The 15147-nt window shown below is 40.4% G+C and overlaps 2 protein-coding genes across 3 annotated transcripts in view; one reads left to right on the forward strand and one right to left on the reverse strand.

Moving 5' to 3' along the window:
- Positions 1-13803, reverse strand: part of AP1AR (adaptor related protein complex 1 associated regulatory protein) — a 42769-nt gene extending 28966 nt beyond the window's left edge. Inside the window, exon 1 of one of the 2 annotated variants that reach the window (XM_055342509.1) lies at positions 13401-13803. In XM_055342509.1, coding sequence (XP_055198484.1) covers positions 13401-13483 — 83 coding nt within the window. In that variant the 5' untranslated portion in view covers positions 13484-13803. The remainder of the gene's footprint in view (positions 1-13400) is intronic. The other variant, XM_055342507.1, reaches the window with a different exon arrangement.
- Positions 13576-14180, forward strand: LOC129521172 (proline-rich proteoglycan 2-like). Its single transcript, XM_055342446.1, has 2 exons — positions 13576-14014; positions 14116-14180. Exons 1-2 carry the CDS (start codon positions 13576-13578, stop codon positions 14178-14180), a joined length of 504 nt encoding a protein of 167 aa, XP_055198421.1.
- The last annotated feature ends 967 nt before the right edge of the window (positions 14181-15147 follow it).

Raw genomic sequence — 15147 nt, forward strand, 5'->3', positions numbered from 1 at the left:
TTTTTGAACTTGGCCACAGTAACTTCTTGCAAGATACATCCACGAAGGCAAAAGAAACAAAAGCAAAAATGAACTACTGGGACTTCATCAAGATAAGAAGCTTTTTTTTTTTTTTTTAAGATAAGAAGCTTTTGCACAGCAAAGGATACAGTCAACAAAACTAAAAGACAACCTACAGAATGGGAGAAGATATTTGCAAACGACGTATCAGATAAAGGGCTAGTTTCCAAAATCTATAAAGAACTTATTAAACTCAACAGCAAAGAAACAAACAATCCAATCATGAAATGGGCAAAAGACATGAAGAGAAATCTCACAGAGGAAGACATAGACATGGCCAACATGCACATGAGAAAATGCTCTGCATCACTTGCCATCAGGGAAATACAAATCAAAACCACAATGAGATACCACCTCACACCAGTGAGAATGGGGAAAATTAACAAGGCAGGAAACAACAAATGTTGGAGAGGATGAGGAGAAAAGGGAACCCTCTTACACTGTTGGTGGGAATGTGAACTGGTGCAGCCACTCTGGAAAACTGTGTGGAGGTTCCTCAAAGAGTTAAAAATGGACCTGCCCTACGACCCAGCAATTGCACTGTTGGGGATTTACCCCAAAGATTCAGATGCAATGAAACACCGGGACACCTGCACCCCGATGTTTCTAGCAGCCATGTCCACAATAGCCAAACTGTGGAAGGAGCCTCGGTATCCATCGAAAGATGGATGGATAAAGAAGATGTGGTTTATGTATACAATGGAATATTACTCAGCCATTAGAAACGACAAATACCCACCATTTGCTTCACGTGGATGGAACTGGAGGGTATTATGCTGAGTGAAGTTAGTCAATCAGAGAAGGAGAAACAGTGTATGTTCTCATTCATTTGGGGAATATAAATAATAGTGAAAGGGAATATAAGGGAAGGAGAAGAAATGTGTGGGAAATATCAGAAAGGGAGACAGCACATAAAGACTCCTAACTCTGGGAAACGAACTAGGGGTGGTGGAAGGGGAGGAGGGCGGGGGGTGGGGGTGAGTGGGTGACGGGAACTGAGGGGGGCACTTGACGGGATGAGCACTGGGTGTTATTCTGTATGTTGGTAAATTGAACACCAATAAAAAATTAATTTATTAAAAAAAGATTTTAAGATAAAATCTTTTAAAAAAAAGTCTGTTTCTTGCTTTGTCTTTTTTTCCCTTTGCTTGTTTTGTTTCTTAAATTCCACATATGACTGAAATGTTATGGTATTTGTCCTTCTCTGACTGCTCTATTTCACTTAGCTTTATACTCTCTAACCCCATATATGTTGCAAATAGAAAAATCTCATTTTTTAAAAGATTTTATTTATTTATTCATGAGTGACACACAGAGAGAAAGAGGCAGAGACACAGGCAGAGGAAGAAGCAGGCTCCATGCAGGAAGCCTGACGTGGGACTTGATCCCGGGTCTCCAGGATCACACCCTGGGCTGAAGGTGGTGTTAAACTGCTGGGCCACTGGGGCTGCCCAGAGAAATCTCATTCTTTAATACAGCTGAATGATATTCTATTGTATACCCCACATCTTCTTTATCCATTCAACTACAGATGGGCACTTTGGCTGCTTCCATATCTTGGTTACTGTAAATAATGCTGCTGTAAACATAGGGGTGCATGTATCCCTTTGAATTAGTGTTCTTGTATTTTTTGGGTAGTAGTGCTGGATTTTAGGGTAGTTCTATTTTTAACTTTTGAGAAACTTCCATACTATTTTCCTCTGTGGCTGCAACAGTTTGCATTCCCACCAAAAGTGCATGAGCATTCCTTTTTCTCTACATCCCCACCAACACATGTTGCTTCTTGTGTTGTTGATTTTAGCTACTCTGACAGCTGTGAGGTGATATCTCATTGTAGCTTTGATTTGCATTTCCCCGATGATGAGTAATGATGAGCATATTTTCATATGTCTTTTGGCCATATGTATGTCTTCTTTGGAGAAATGTCCATATCTTCTGACCATGTTGAAATTGGAATGTTTTAGAGTTCTTGAGTTTTAGAAGTTCTTTAATATTTTGAATACCACCCAATATCAGATATGTCATTTGCAAATATCTTCTCCCATTCTGTATGTTGCCTTTCAATCCTGCTGATTATTTCCTTTGCTGTGCACAAGCTTTTTTTTTAAAAAAAATTATTTATTCATGAGAGACAGAGAGACAGACAGACAGACATAGGCAGAGAGAGAAGCAGGCTCCACGCAGGGAGAGAGAGACACACACACACACAGGCAGAGAAGCAGGCTCCATGCAGGGAGCCCAATGAAGGACTTGATCCTGGCACTCCAGGATCATGACCTGAGCCAAAGGCGGATGCTCAACCACAGAATCACCCAGGCGTCCCTGTGCACAAGCTTTTTATTTCGATGCAGTCCCAGTGTTTTATTTTTTGCTTTTGTTTCCCCTGCCTCAGAAGACATATCTAGAAAGAAGTTGCTATGGCATGGCTGATGTCAGAGAAGTTACTGCCTGTGCTCTCTCCTACCATTTTTATGGTTTCAGGTCTCACATTTAGGTCTTCCATCCATTTGGAATTTACTTTTGTGTTGGTGTAAGAAAGTGGTCCAGTTTCATTCTTTTGCATGTTGCTGTCCAGTTTTCCCAATGCTATGTGTTGATGACATTGTCTTTTTTTACCATTGGATATTCTTTCCTGTTTTGTTGAAGATTAATTGACCATACAGTTATGGGTTTATTTCTAGATTTTCTATTCTGTTTCATTGATCTATGTGTCTATTTTTGGGCCAGTACCCTGCTGTTTTGATTACTACAGCTTTGTAATATAACATGAGGTCTGGAATTATGATGCCTCCAGCTTTGCTTTTCTTTTTCCAGGTTGCTTTGGCTATTTGGGTCTTTTGTGGTTCCATACAAATTTTAGAATTATTTGCTCCAGTTCTGTGAAACATGCTGTTGGTATTTTGATAGCAATTGCATCAGATGTGTACATTGCTTTGGGTAGTATAGATATTTTAACAATATTTTTCCAATCCATGAGCATAGAATGTCTTTCCACTTTTTTGGATTTTCGTGAATTTCTTTTGATCAATGTTTTATAGTTTTTAGAGTACAGGTCTTTCATCTCTTTGATTAGGTTTATTCCTAGATTATCTTATTCTTTTTGGTGTAACTGTAAATGGGATTGTTTTCTTAATTTCTCTGCTGCTTCATTATTAGTATATAGAAATGTAACAGGGATGCCTGGGTGGCTCAGCGGTTGGGCGCCTGCCTTTGGCTCAGGTCGTGATCCCAGGACCCGGGATTGAGTCCTGCCATTGGGCTCCTGCAAAGAGCCTGCTTCTCCCTCTGCCTGTGTCTCTGCCTCTCTCTCTCTCTGTCTCTCATGAATAAATAAATAAATCTTTTTTAAAAAAAGAAATGCAACAGATTTCTGTATATTGATTTTGTATTCTAAGACTTTCTATTGGATTCGATTTTTAGTTCTAGCAGTTTTTTGATAGAGTCTATATATAGTATCATGCCATCTGCAAATAGTGAAAGTTTTACTTCTTTACTGATCTGAAGTCTTTTTATTTCTTCTTCTTGTCTGATTTCTGTGGCTATGACTTCCAGGACTATGTTGAATAAAAGTGGTGAGAGTGGATATCCTTAGCTTCTTCCTGACCTTAGGGGAAAAGTCAGTCTCCCTCCAACAGGTATGTCGTTTGGTGTGGGTTTTTCATATATGATCTTTACCATGTTGAGGTATGTTTCTTCTAAATCTACTTTGCTAAAGTTTTTTTTTTTTAAATCATGAATGGATGCTGTACTTTGTGAAATGTCTTTTCTGCATCTATTGAAATTACCATATTGTTTTTATACTTTCTTTTCTTGAGGTGATGTATCACACTGATTGACTTGTGAATACTGAACCACTCTTGCAATGCACGTATAAATGCCACTTGATTGTGGTGAATGATTTTTTTAATGAATTGTTGAATTTGGTTTGCTAATATTTTGTTGAGGGTTTTTGCAGCTGTGTTCATCAGAGATACTGGCCTGTAGTTCTCTCTCTCTCTTTTTTTTAAGATTTTATTTATTCATGAGAGATGGGGGTGGGGGGGAGAGAGGCAGAGACATAGGCAGAGGGAGAAGCAGGCTCCTAGGACCTGGGAATCATAACCTTAGCCAAAGGCAGATGCTCAATCACAGAGCCACCCAGGTGCCCCTTTGGTCATGTCTTTATCTGGTTTTGATATCAGGTTAATGCTGGCCTCATAGAATAAATTTGGAAGTTTTCCTTCCTATTTTTTTGGACAAGTTTGAGAAGAGGTATTACCTCTTCTTTAAATGTTTGGTAGAATTCCCCTGTGAAACCATCTGGTCCTGGACTTTTGTTTGTTTGGAGTTCTATTACTGAGTGATTTCTTTGCTGATAATCAGTCCATTTAAATTCTCTATTTCTTCCTGCTTCAGCTTTGGTAGGTTATATGTTTCTGGAAATTTATCCATTTCTTCTGGGTTGTCCAATTTGTTGGCATATAATTTTTCATAATATTCTCTTACAGTTGTATTTCTATTAATTCTCCTCTCTCATTTGCAATTTTGCTTGAATCCTGTTTTTTCTTGATAAGTCTAGCTAAAGGCTTATCGATTTTGTTGATTTTTTTTTTCAAAGAACCACCTCCTGGTTTCAGTAATCTGTTCTATTGTTGTTGTTGAAGTTTATATATCATTTATTTCTGCTTTAATCTTTGTTAATCCTTCCTTGTGCTGGTTTTGGGTTTTGTTTGTTGTTCTTTTGCTAGCTCCTTTAGGTGCAAGGTTACGTTGTTTGAAATTTTTCTTGCTTCTTGAGGTAGGCCTGCATTGCTATAAACTTCCTTCTAGAACTGCTTTTGCTCCATCTCAGAGGTTTTGAACTATCATGTTTTCATTTTCATTTGTTTCCATGAAATTTTTTATTTCTTCTTTGATTGTTTGCTTCACTCATTCATTGTGTAGTAGCATGTTATTTAACCTTCATGTATTTGTGGTCTTTCCAAACTTTTCCTTGTGGTTGAGTTCTAGGTTCATAGTATTATGGTCAAAAAGGATGCATGGTATGAAGGTCACTGCTGTTTATTAGGGGCTTGATTTAGAGGAAACTAGTAACTAGAAAGGACTTTAGAGGTCTTTTGCTTCTTTCTCATTCATCCTTTGTAATCTGTGTGCAGCATCTGAAATTGTTGACTACCTTCTTTTAGAAATTGTTGCTACTTATATATCTATGATATTGAACTTTCTAATTCTAACTGAAGTTCCCTGGATTACTGAATGACAGGCATAGCTTTTTGTTAAAATACAAAACTGAATAAAAATAGAGCCATGTATCCAAGAGGCTTAGGATCTAATGGGATGGATGCAGAGGTAAATTAACAACCACTGTGCTTTGAATGGCACATGTTCAGATGAAGGGCATCAAAAATCAGCTGGAAGGGGAATTAGCCAGGCCAAGTAGTAAAAAAGAATGCTTCAGGGAGTAGCAGGTACCAAAGGCAAGGGGGAATGAAAAGAGTAAGATACATTTAAGAAGCATACTCATTCTGTGATCAAGTATTTATTGCCTACATAGGACATACTACGCATATAACTTGGAGCTGAGTATTCAATGGTCAGCAAAAAAAAAAAAAAAAGTCATGGACTTCTTCCTTTACGTTGAAAGCAGAAAACAGATATTAACCAAATAATTACACTATGTCAGGTATAATAAAAGCCTGAAGAAGTGCTCAGAAGAAAAGGAAGATGATTCAATGATGGTATGATGACTTATCCCCTAAGAGTAGAAGGTGGTTTAGGAAGCCTTCTGTGGGAAATAATCCTTCACCTGGCATCTATAAGATGAGCAGGAGTTACCTAAGTAAAAAGGAAAGAAATGGATTCAAGGTAGAGTATAACACAGGTGAGGTCCCCACCCCCCCCCCAAAAAAGGAAGGCAAAGAATAGATAATGTAAAGCCTTGAAACCTACATTAAAGATTTTAGTGTTTATCCCACAAGTACAAGAAGCCACTGAAGAATTTTAAACTGTGTTTGTATTACAGATTTGCACTTATGATTACTCTGACTCCAAAATATATGATCAACTGATAAAGGTCAGAAATAGATGTGGGTGGATGGATCCAAAGGTAATCTACCCACTCAGTCAAGAAATATTTATTGAGTGCCTAATATGAGGCAACCACTGTTGCTATACTGCATATATAGAAATAAATAAATAGAAGTCTCCGACCTCATAAAATTTATACTTCATTAAAGGGGAACAGACAACAAACAAACAAATATTCAGATTTTACAAACTCATGGAGTGGTAAGTGCTATGAGAGCTTAAAGCAGTGTCAGAAATTGGTGAATGAGGAATAGTATTACTTTAACACAGAGTATTGGAAATCTAGGCAAGAAATGAGGACAGCTTGGGACAAGGGAGCAGTAGTGAGAGAAATGGGTAGGCTGAAAAACTATGAGTTACCAAAAAAAATCTAGTTATGACGATTGACTAAGAAATGTGGGATGATGGAGAACACAAAGATGCTCCTAGATTAGTGACTACATGTATCCAATGCTTTAAGAAAAGTACAGTAGGAGAAGAATCTAGTTCAGTTTTGTTTTGTTTTTAGTTCAGTTCTGAAGGACTCCAACATTTAATGACTGAAGCGAGGAAAATGGACATTCATAAGAGATAGGGAAGATAGATCAATTTAAATTGCACTACCCAGGGAGGCAGATATAAAATATGGTGAGTGGGAAATTACAGGAGCTAAGGGAGGAGCCAACAACATCAAATGCAGCTAAAAGATCAAGTACAGTAAGGATTACTAATACCTACTGGATTGTGATGGCTGTTTTGATGTTATGCAGGTGGAGCGCAACAAAGGCAGCAGTGGCTGGGAGAATGAATTTTAGCTGTCTTGCAAACTGAGTGAGAAGTGAGGAAATGGATATCAAGAATTTTTTAGGTTGTTAAAGGGAAAGGACAGGAAATGGGGTAGTAGCTAGAGAAGATGCAAGAGTCTAAGTAAGTTTATGTTTCTTTCTTTTAGGTTTTCAAATTAGAGAGACATAAACTCAAAAAGGTATCAGCCAGAGAAAGAACTACAAATTTAGAAGACGGAAGCATCTGTACAAAGGCAACGATGATGTAGAAGTTGGAAGGCTGTAGGTAGGGGCCATTCAGAAGGTATAATCTACAGGATTTGGCAACCTGGATTTGTAGCGTAATTGAAAGGGAGGAGTTTAACATGATTCTCATGGCTTAGGTGACTATTCATTGTTTGCCACTCACAAGGTAGCACACAAAGTAGCAGAAATGGTTGGGGCTTTAAAAAAGAAAAAAATGAGGAAACGGCTAGGAAGGAAAGAAAGATGAGCTCAGCTTTACGAACTGAAATTTGAAGTATGTTTGATACTCAAATGGAAATACTGAGTGGGCAATAAGATATTTCAGAGCTAACACTGAGTTGACCAGGCTCATTGGTATGCACATAATAGGTAAAGCCATGTGTTTTCATGCCATCACACAGAAAAAGTACATTAAAGAAGAAAAAATACATTAAGGAAGAACAGAGTGAGGCTCAGAACAGAGCTCTGGGGGAGTCTTTAAGATAAAATACAGAATATTCAGAAATTCATATCCATTTAAATTTACTGTTTTCCTTCCTAATTTCTGAAATTTCAAGAGAAATATCTTATATGTATTTTCAAAGCTGGCAAACACGCAGAAAACCAAACTAAATCTCTCAATAATGACACTATTGATTATCATTTTAGCAACACATATAATGATAAAATATTAAATTCTCATTGGTACTCTATACGGTCGTTTTTTTTTTTTTTAACTAAATCAACATAAAACTGGTAGGATATATTTTTAATTCTGTGAATGAATGATGTTGTTGCCAAAGTCAATTGCCTAAAAGAAAAAGAAGGATAAGAGAATACTGTGTTCTATATCTCAAAAGTTCAAAAATAATACTCTGGCTATCCATTCAACAAACACAAGACACTGAGAATAGAGAGAGATAAAGATAGAGTCCCTGACCTTGAGGAGCTCTCAACCCATATCATGGGAGATGCTAAAAATCAGCAAACTGTGGTCCATTGGGCCAAATCTGGTCCAATGCCTGTTTCTGAAAGGTGAAGTTTTATTGTAACACAGTCACATGTATTTGTTTACATATTGTCTATGTTTCTGTGCTAATACAACAAAGTTGAGTAGTTTCAAGAAAGCCTGCAAAGCCTAAAATATATATTATCTGTCACTTTACAGGAAAAGCTTGCCAATCCCTGTCATAAAGCAGATTTAAGCCCATAGAAAATACTATTTCCTCAGGGAGACTATATTGTCTCAGGGGGCTGGAGCAGGTTTCACAGAAAAAGCAATACTTAAGGATAAGTAAAAGCTCACCAACAACAGGAAAGGAAGAAATATTGCACACAAAGGCAAGGATGAGAAAACACTGTATTTCAGGAAAACAAGAATGCATACGGTCTACCTAGTATATAGTATACTGGGGATGTGGCAAGTGAAAGAATGGCAGAGAATACTTTCACTGATTTTCCCTGCCTATGCTGCCAAGCTCATGTGAGTAGAAGTAAAATCTACAATTTTAACGGTATATTCTAGGAAAAATATCATTAGAAAACACAATTAGGCTGGTATAATAGACTAAGATTAGGTTATCTGGTTGGGAGTTGGTTTGTTTATTTATTGAGAGTGAGAGAGCACACATGCTGTGGATAGGAGGGATAAATTGAGAGGAAGAGATAATCTGATGGGGCTTGATCCCACAACCCTGAGAACACGACCTGAGCCAAAATCAAGTCTCAAACACATATGCACTAAGCAACACACGCACCCTTGTCAGGAGTTTAAATTTGATATTACTCTCAATGAATGGAAGGTTATCATTTATCAAAAAAGTTAAGATATGAAGGTTTATGAATGAGTTTTAGTTTTTTGAAATTAGAATAGATTAATTGTTTTCCTTTTAATGTTATTCTCACTGATTTGTATTCTGACATTATTTTCTGAATTGGAGAACAAAGAGTGAGCTTACACTCTTTATCCCCAAACAAGGAAACTGCATAAAATCCTGAGCATACAAATGGATATTATGTCACACATCTGAATGCCATGCAACTCATCATCTGTCATAGAAGGGAAAAAGCCTGAGCAAGTTAGCTATAGGAAAAAGGACACAGAGAATGTGGTTAAGTAAGGGCATGGTATGATCTAGTATGGGTTTTAGAAAGCCTAGCTTCAATAACAGGAAGGGAAGATGGGACTGAAGTATGAGAGATACAAGAGGGAAGCACAGTCGAGAAGAAGGGGAGAATTTTTTTTTTTTTTAATTTATGATAGTCACAGAGAGAGAGAGAGAGAGGAAGAGACACAGGCAGAGGGAGAAGCAGGCTCCATGCGCCGGGAGCCCGACGTGGGATTCGATCCCGGGTCTCCAGGATCGCGCCCTGGGCCAAAGGCAGGCGCCAAACCGCTGCGCCACCCAGGGATCCCAAGAAGGGGAGATTTGACTTGAAAGACAAAGTTTAAGACACAAGTACCAACAAAGGAAATGGATGGCTTCAGTATGTATTAAGGAGAGACTAACTTAGTTGATGAGAAAGAGGTAGAGGACTATGAAGTTGAGTTTGTAGCTTGGAAAACCATAAATGTAACTGTTAAGGGAATGAGAGAATACACAGAACATAGGAAAAAGAAATTTTGAGGGAAAGAACTATCTATTCTAGATATTTGTTGGAACACAGATATCAGATATTTGAGATAGGCCAATCTGAGGAGGCTTCATATATCCTAGTGTATCCCTTCAGTAGGCAACTGAATATATGGTATTGAACCTTTGAAAAGAGATCTGTTCAGAGAACGTCATATTTGGAAGTTGTGGTGGTTGAAATCATAGGAATGGATGAGATTTCTTCAGGGGTGGGTATATGTGTGAAGGGAACTAACTAAAGCAAAGAAGAGACAAAGAATAATTTCGTATTCAATAGGCAAACGGAGTAAGGTCAGGACAGACACAGGAAAATACTAAAAATGATGTGGCAGAGGTCAAGTCCATAGTTTCAAGAAAAGAATAGTTTTATCCCACAGAATTGTCAAGTTTTTCAGATGTATGCATATATTACCTACAAAATAAAAAGCCATGAGCTATTAGTGTTTAAGGATAAAGGCTCTGAATTCAGAGCTCAATCCCAGTTCAGCTATCCTGAGGAAGTTAAACTTTCCACGCTTCAGTTTTCAATCTGTAATGTATATAATAGTACTTATCTTCCTCACAGGATTGTGGTGAGGAATAAAGGAGATAACGTAAAGTACCTATAACAGAGCCTGCATAGGAAGTAACTGAATGCTGGCAGCTATTACTAATATATATATATATATATATATATATATATATATATATATATATATATATATTTTTTTTTTTTAACCAGGAAAGAAAATGAAAAATCACTGTAAACTTTGTCTGAAGGCAAGTTGCCGCAGGAGCCTAAAAGCCAACAAATGTTATATATCAAGGATAAAACACATGACCATACTTTTATATAAAACTATAGCACATCTTAACTGGAACCACTGTGTGGAATTATACGGCAAGATAAAAATGATAATTAAAATACAACACAACAAAACATAAATGAGTCTTCAGTTTGAGAAAAAACTAACACCAAAAATATCTATACAAAAGATTTCTATACTACCTAAGAACCGACCAGCAGGTGGAGCCCTCTAAAAATGTGTTGGTAAACAAAACTCCCTATAGTGAAAAAGGATGACTCATTAGGACTTCTAAATTTTATTCCTTAAAGATATTTAACTCTCTTTGCTTTAATCACCAAATAATTTTATTAGTAGCAAGGTTCCTGACATATCTCTATTCTCATATTAATATGACTAGTGACAGATATTCTAGAATGTAAAACCCAGAATTCTCTAATACCTTATAAACTAAAACATTAGTAATTCTGGTTTTGAAACTGGATAGTGAAAACTGAGTGATCTGACTTTTGAGATGCCCTCGAGAAATCTATCAGGCTAAGGCTCTAGATCATAGATTCATAGATTCATCATTCTTGTGATGTCCAGCTTAAAACAGTCTAAGAAAGCCCAGGATTATTCTACCTGTGGCCATTACAGTGACAAATATAAATCAGATGAAGTCTTTGTGATCATCCCTAAATTTTCTGCCCTTAGACGAACGACTACTTAACTGTTTAGACCTAAACCTAAAAGAAAATCCGAATTACCAGGTGATTAAGAAAACAGAAAAACAACTAAAATGAGAGGCAGAGAGGCAAAGTTTAACTTTATTCTGTAAATAAAAATTAACTATATCTACCTGTCCTTGCATGCTTACTGGAGGCTCTTAAAATAATGTGAAAATTAATGTAAAACAGTAAGTTATTCAGAATATTCAAGTAAGTGAACTGCCTAAACTTCTGTTTATGAACTGAAACAAACAGTACCAATATCACCAAAATATGGTTTTAGATGACAGTGTCCACACCCCCAGATGTTCATTGTTTCAACAAGGTTGGTTTGTTTACATTTTGTCCATAACAAAAGAATAGAGATCCAACTATTGTGTTTTTGACATATCTACAGACAATTAACACACTAATCCACTGATTTCTCTCAGCCCCTTCCCTATGCTGCCAAGCTCACCTGCTCAGGGAGTAAAATCCACAATTTTAACACTACCCTCTAAGGAAAACATAATTAGTTTGTAAAATCACAATGAAAGAACAAAACAAAAATCCCAGATACCACACTGTAGTTCAAAATCAAATACAAACGATTTTTGCTTACCCAATTAGAGTGTAAGACCCCATTTCTACAATTGGGATTTAACACGCTACAACAGAACTACAAATAAAATCTTAACAAAGCCAGAGACTTTGTGGTATTTAGTCCTTAGGCAAACAAATTTATGCACGCTTGACTACACAGGTACACCTGCACACAAAAATCAGAAATAAATTAGACGATTCTCTGACATGATAAAAACAGCTGTCATGTTCCCCTTTGACAATAATAGCTCTCAAGTCAGGGAAATCAAAATATTAAACCAGGCACAAAATTTTTAACTCCTTATTTTTCCATTCAGGGATACTTAGTCTATAATCTTGGCTACTTTGTATCAGAGAGGTGACTCCATGAACGCAATCAATGAACTAAAATCAGTGAATCACATGTAAGATCCAAATTATAAATCGTGTAGCTTCACTTTGTGTATTCAGAACGCCTTATTGCCTATTAACGTGGTTTAAAATGAGACAGATCCTGAAAACTCGGCAATCTGTTCCATAAAGTGCAAAAAAGTCTTACTCCTCACATAAAGCGGTTTGCTTCCGGTTTTTGATTCAAAGTCTGAATTTCTGGGAAACATTTCACAACAACAAAGCCAGCTTCAAAGGAATCTGTTCTAATTTTTTTCAATACCCTAAGAAACAAACAAACAAACCCCACAAAACCCGGAATATCATGAAATTCTATTATCCTATGGATGCTGTGGGTAGAGAAACCTATGCAGGTCAGTTTTACACATGCCAGTTTTAATCAAGCGAAGTAAGGTTCAGAAAGACTTACTCCTCTATTATTATTATTATTATTATTATTATTAATTTTACGTCTCTATTATTACAGAGCTTATGGGTAGCCATCACAGCACAGCATTTCTCTGGAAATAACAAAAAACAAACAAACAAACAAAAAACCCAAAAACCTAATACGGAAAAGCTACGCCCTGCTTCTCTGGTTATCAGTACCAAGAATGCGACTGCCCACTGGAAACCTTGCAATTCGTCAAGTCTTCGTCCACGTCAAAGAGTTAACTCAGTGTCCCGAACCTTACTGTACTACAGCATCCAGATGACTTTTGTTACTCAAATTCCCTCTGTGGTACCTAACTTTCTGGGGCCAGGTTCTCAGTGGCTCTGTCAGAGCCAAAGGGAGGATCAAATACGGAGCTGCCACCTCTGGCATCAAGCCCCAGCGCGACGCAGGGTGTGTCCGGGTCGTTGTGCTGCCGGTCCCACTGCCCCTTCGTGAGAAGGGGCCTCGGGCTTCCCGGAGATGATGCCCTTCAGGGCTCTACCCCGTGTGACCGCGCGACCCGAGGGAGCCTCGCTGGCGGCGGCAAGAGCGACACCCGCCGCCTTCTCCCGCTCTTGCCCTGGGCGGCCCCTCTGGCTCAGGGCCTCCCCTCCGACCACCTGCTCGACGCCCGGCAAGTCGCGAGGGCAGAGGGGCTCCCGGCCTACGCCAAGCGGTTGCAGCCGAGGCAGTGAACGGCGTTCCCCGCAGGGGGCCGAACGGGAGCCCCCTGCTGGCTGGAGCCCGGCCCTTCCCCCCAGCGGGCTTACCCTCCACCGCCTCCTACACGTTGCAGCCGCCCCGCTTCCTTGCGGAGGAGCCCGAAGCACTGCGTCCAGCAGCAGTTCCCCATCGCATGCCGCCCAGGCGCCGCCGCTGCTGCTCCTCCTCCCGCTCAAAGCCCGCACTCAGGCCCGGCAGCCGCATCCGCGCGGCACGGGCCGAATGAGGCTTCGGGGACCAAGGGCGGGCCAGCCGGAGCGCGGCGGCGTGAGGGGCCGGGGTGACGGGAGGGCTGGGCGCTCGGAACAAAGGCAGCGGCTACTCCAGCGGCCACCAAGCCGCCGCCGCTCGACGGAGGAGTGTCAGGCTCAGGGCTTTGGACTCCCCGGCCGTCCGCATGGCCCCCTGCCCGCCTCGGGACCCCAGCCTAGCACAAGGGACCGCCTCCAGCCGCGGAGGGAAGCCAGTCCGCGCGACCGGCGCGCTCAGGCCCCGCCCTCCCGCGCGCCCGGGCCGGCGCCTCGCGGCCGACGCTGCCACACCCCCGGCCGCTCCCGGGCCCTAATAGGGCGCCCGCCCTCTGCGGCCCCGCCTCCTCCGGCCACCGGTGCTTACGTCACTTCCCCAAGCGCCAGTGTCCGCGGCTCCGGCCCTGCGGCGGGTTCAGTTCCCGGGTGGGGGGGTGTTTTGTGGGGGGTGTTTTGTTTCGTTGGACCTTGACCTGACTAGAAATCTCTTCCTCCTCGCTTTTCCCGCCTCTAGGTCCTGAACGTTTTGTGTCGCGACGGTTAGGGCTCAGCCTTCGAACTTTGCACCAAGCCTTGTGAGCAGCTCGCCTGGAGCCCAAGGCCAGGAGTCGTCGGGTGTGAGGACGGGCGCTTCTCCGTGGGGCGTGTGCCCGGGTCTTGTTAACACGGCACCGTGAGTGGCAGTCCGGGGGCTGATTGACGTTTTGGACCCACCGAGAATTTCTTTCTCGTCTGGTCTCTAGTTTGCTTTTCTCCCTCCGTACTGTTGAATATTTTAGAGAGACTTTTTAATGGCGACCTACTGGCCTCTTTTTGTTATGTTTAAAATCAAATCTTCAAATAATTTCGGGGTGGGGGGTTGTCCAGAAGCAGTAAGAGGGCCCGGGTTTCTCAGGGGCACCCGCGTTGAGGACCCAAGCGTGCGGCCGGGAACTCTAGTAGGTGGAGAGAGACGTGGTGGTTGGCCTTACAATCGAATTTAGGGGTGGGGAAATCGGGTATAAGGCGTGGTTTAATAAAAACCTCGTCCTTTGGATAAAAATGCCTTAAAAAAAAAACCTATTTTTAAGCCTGCATTCATTTACCCTATGAAAATTGTTACATTTTAGAAAATTGTTATTGATGAAAAAAAAATGTTCTTTGAGCTATTCATTTACTTGTTTCCTGAAATCCAGGCCGACCTGGGTTTCGATTTTAGGACTGCTACCTCAATAATTTTGACCTTATTCGGGTCTTAGTCGTTTTTGTAATTAAGTGCGTAAGTATGTATTTGGCCCAGTAGGCTGCAGCCAGTGATTGTTAGTGGAATGACTAAATGACTCCCACAATAGCAACTATATTTTCTTTTCTTTTCTTTTTCTTTTTTTTGTATTTTTTTATTGGAGTTCGATTTGCCAACGTATAGCATATCACTCAGTGCTCATCCGGTCAAGTGCCCCCCTCAGTGCCGGTCACCCAGTCACCCCATCCCCCTGCCCGCCTCCCTTTCCACTGCCCCTTGTTCGCTTCCCAGAGTTAGGAGTCTCTCATGGTTTATCTTCCTGTC

The sequence above is a fragment of the Nyctereutes procyonoides genome, unplaced genomic scaffold (genome assembly GCF_905146905.1).
Source record: "Nyctereutes procyonoides isolate TBG_1078 unplaced genomic scaffold, NYPRO_anot_genome, whole genome shotgun sequence".
In the NCBI taxonomy this organism is placed as follows: Eukaryota; Metazoa; Chordata; class Mammalia; order Carnivora; family Canidae; genus Nyctereutes; species Nyctereutes procyonoides.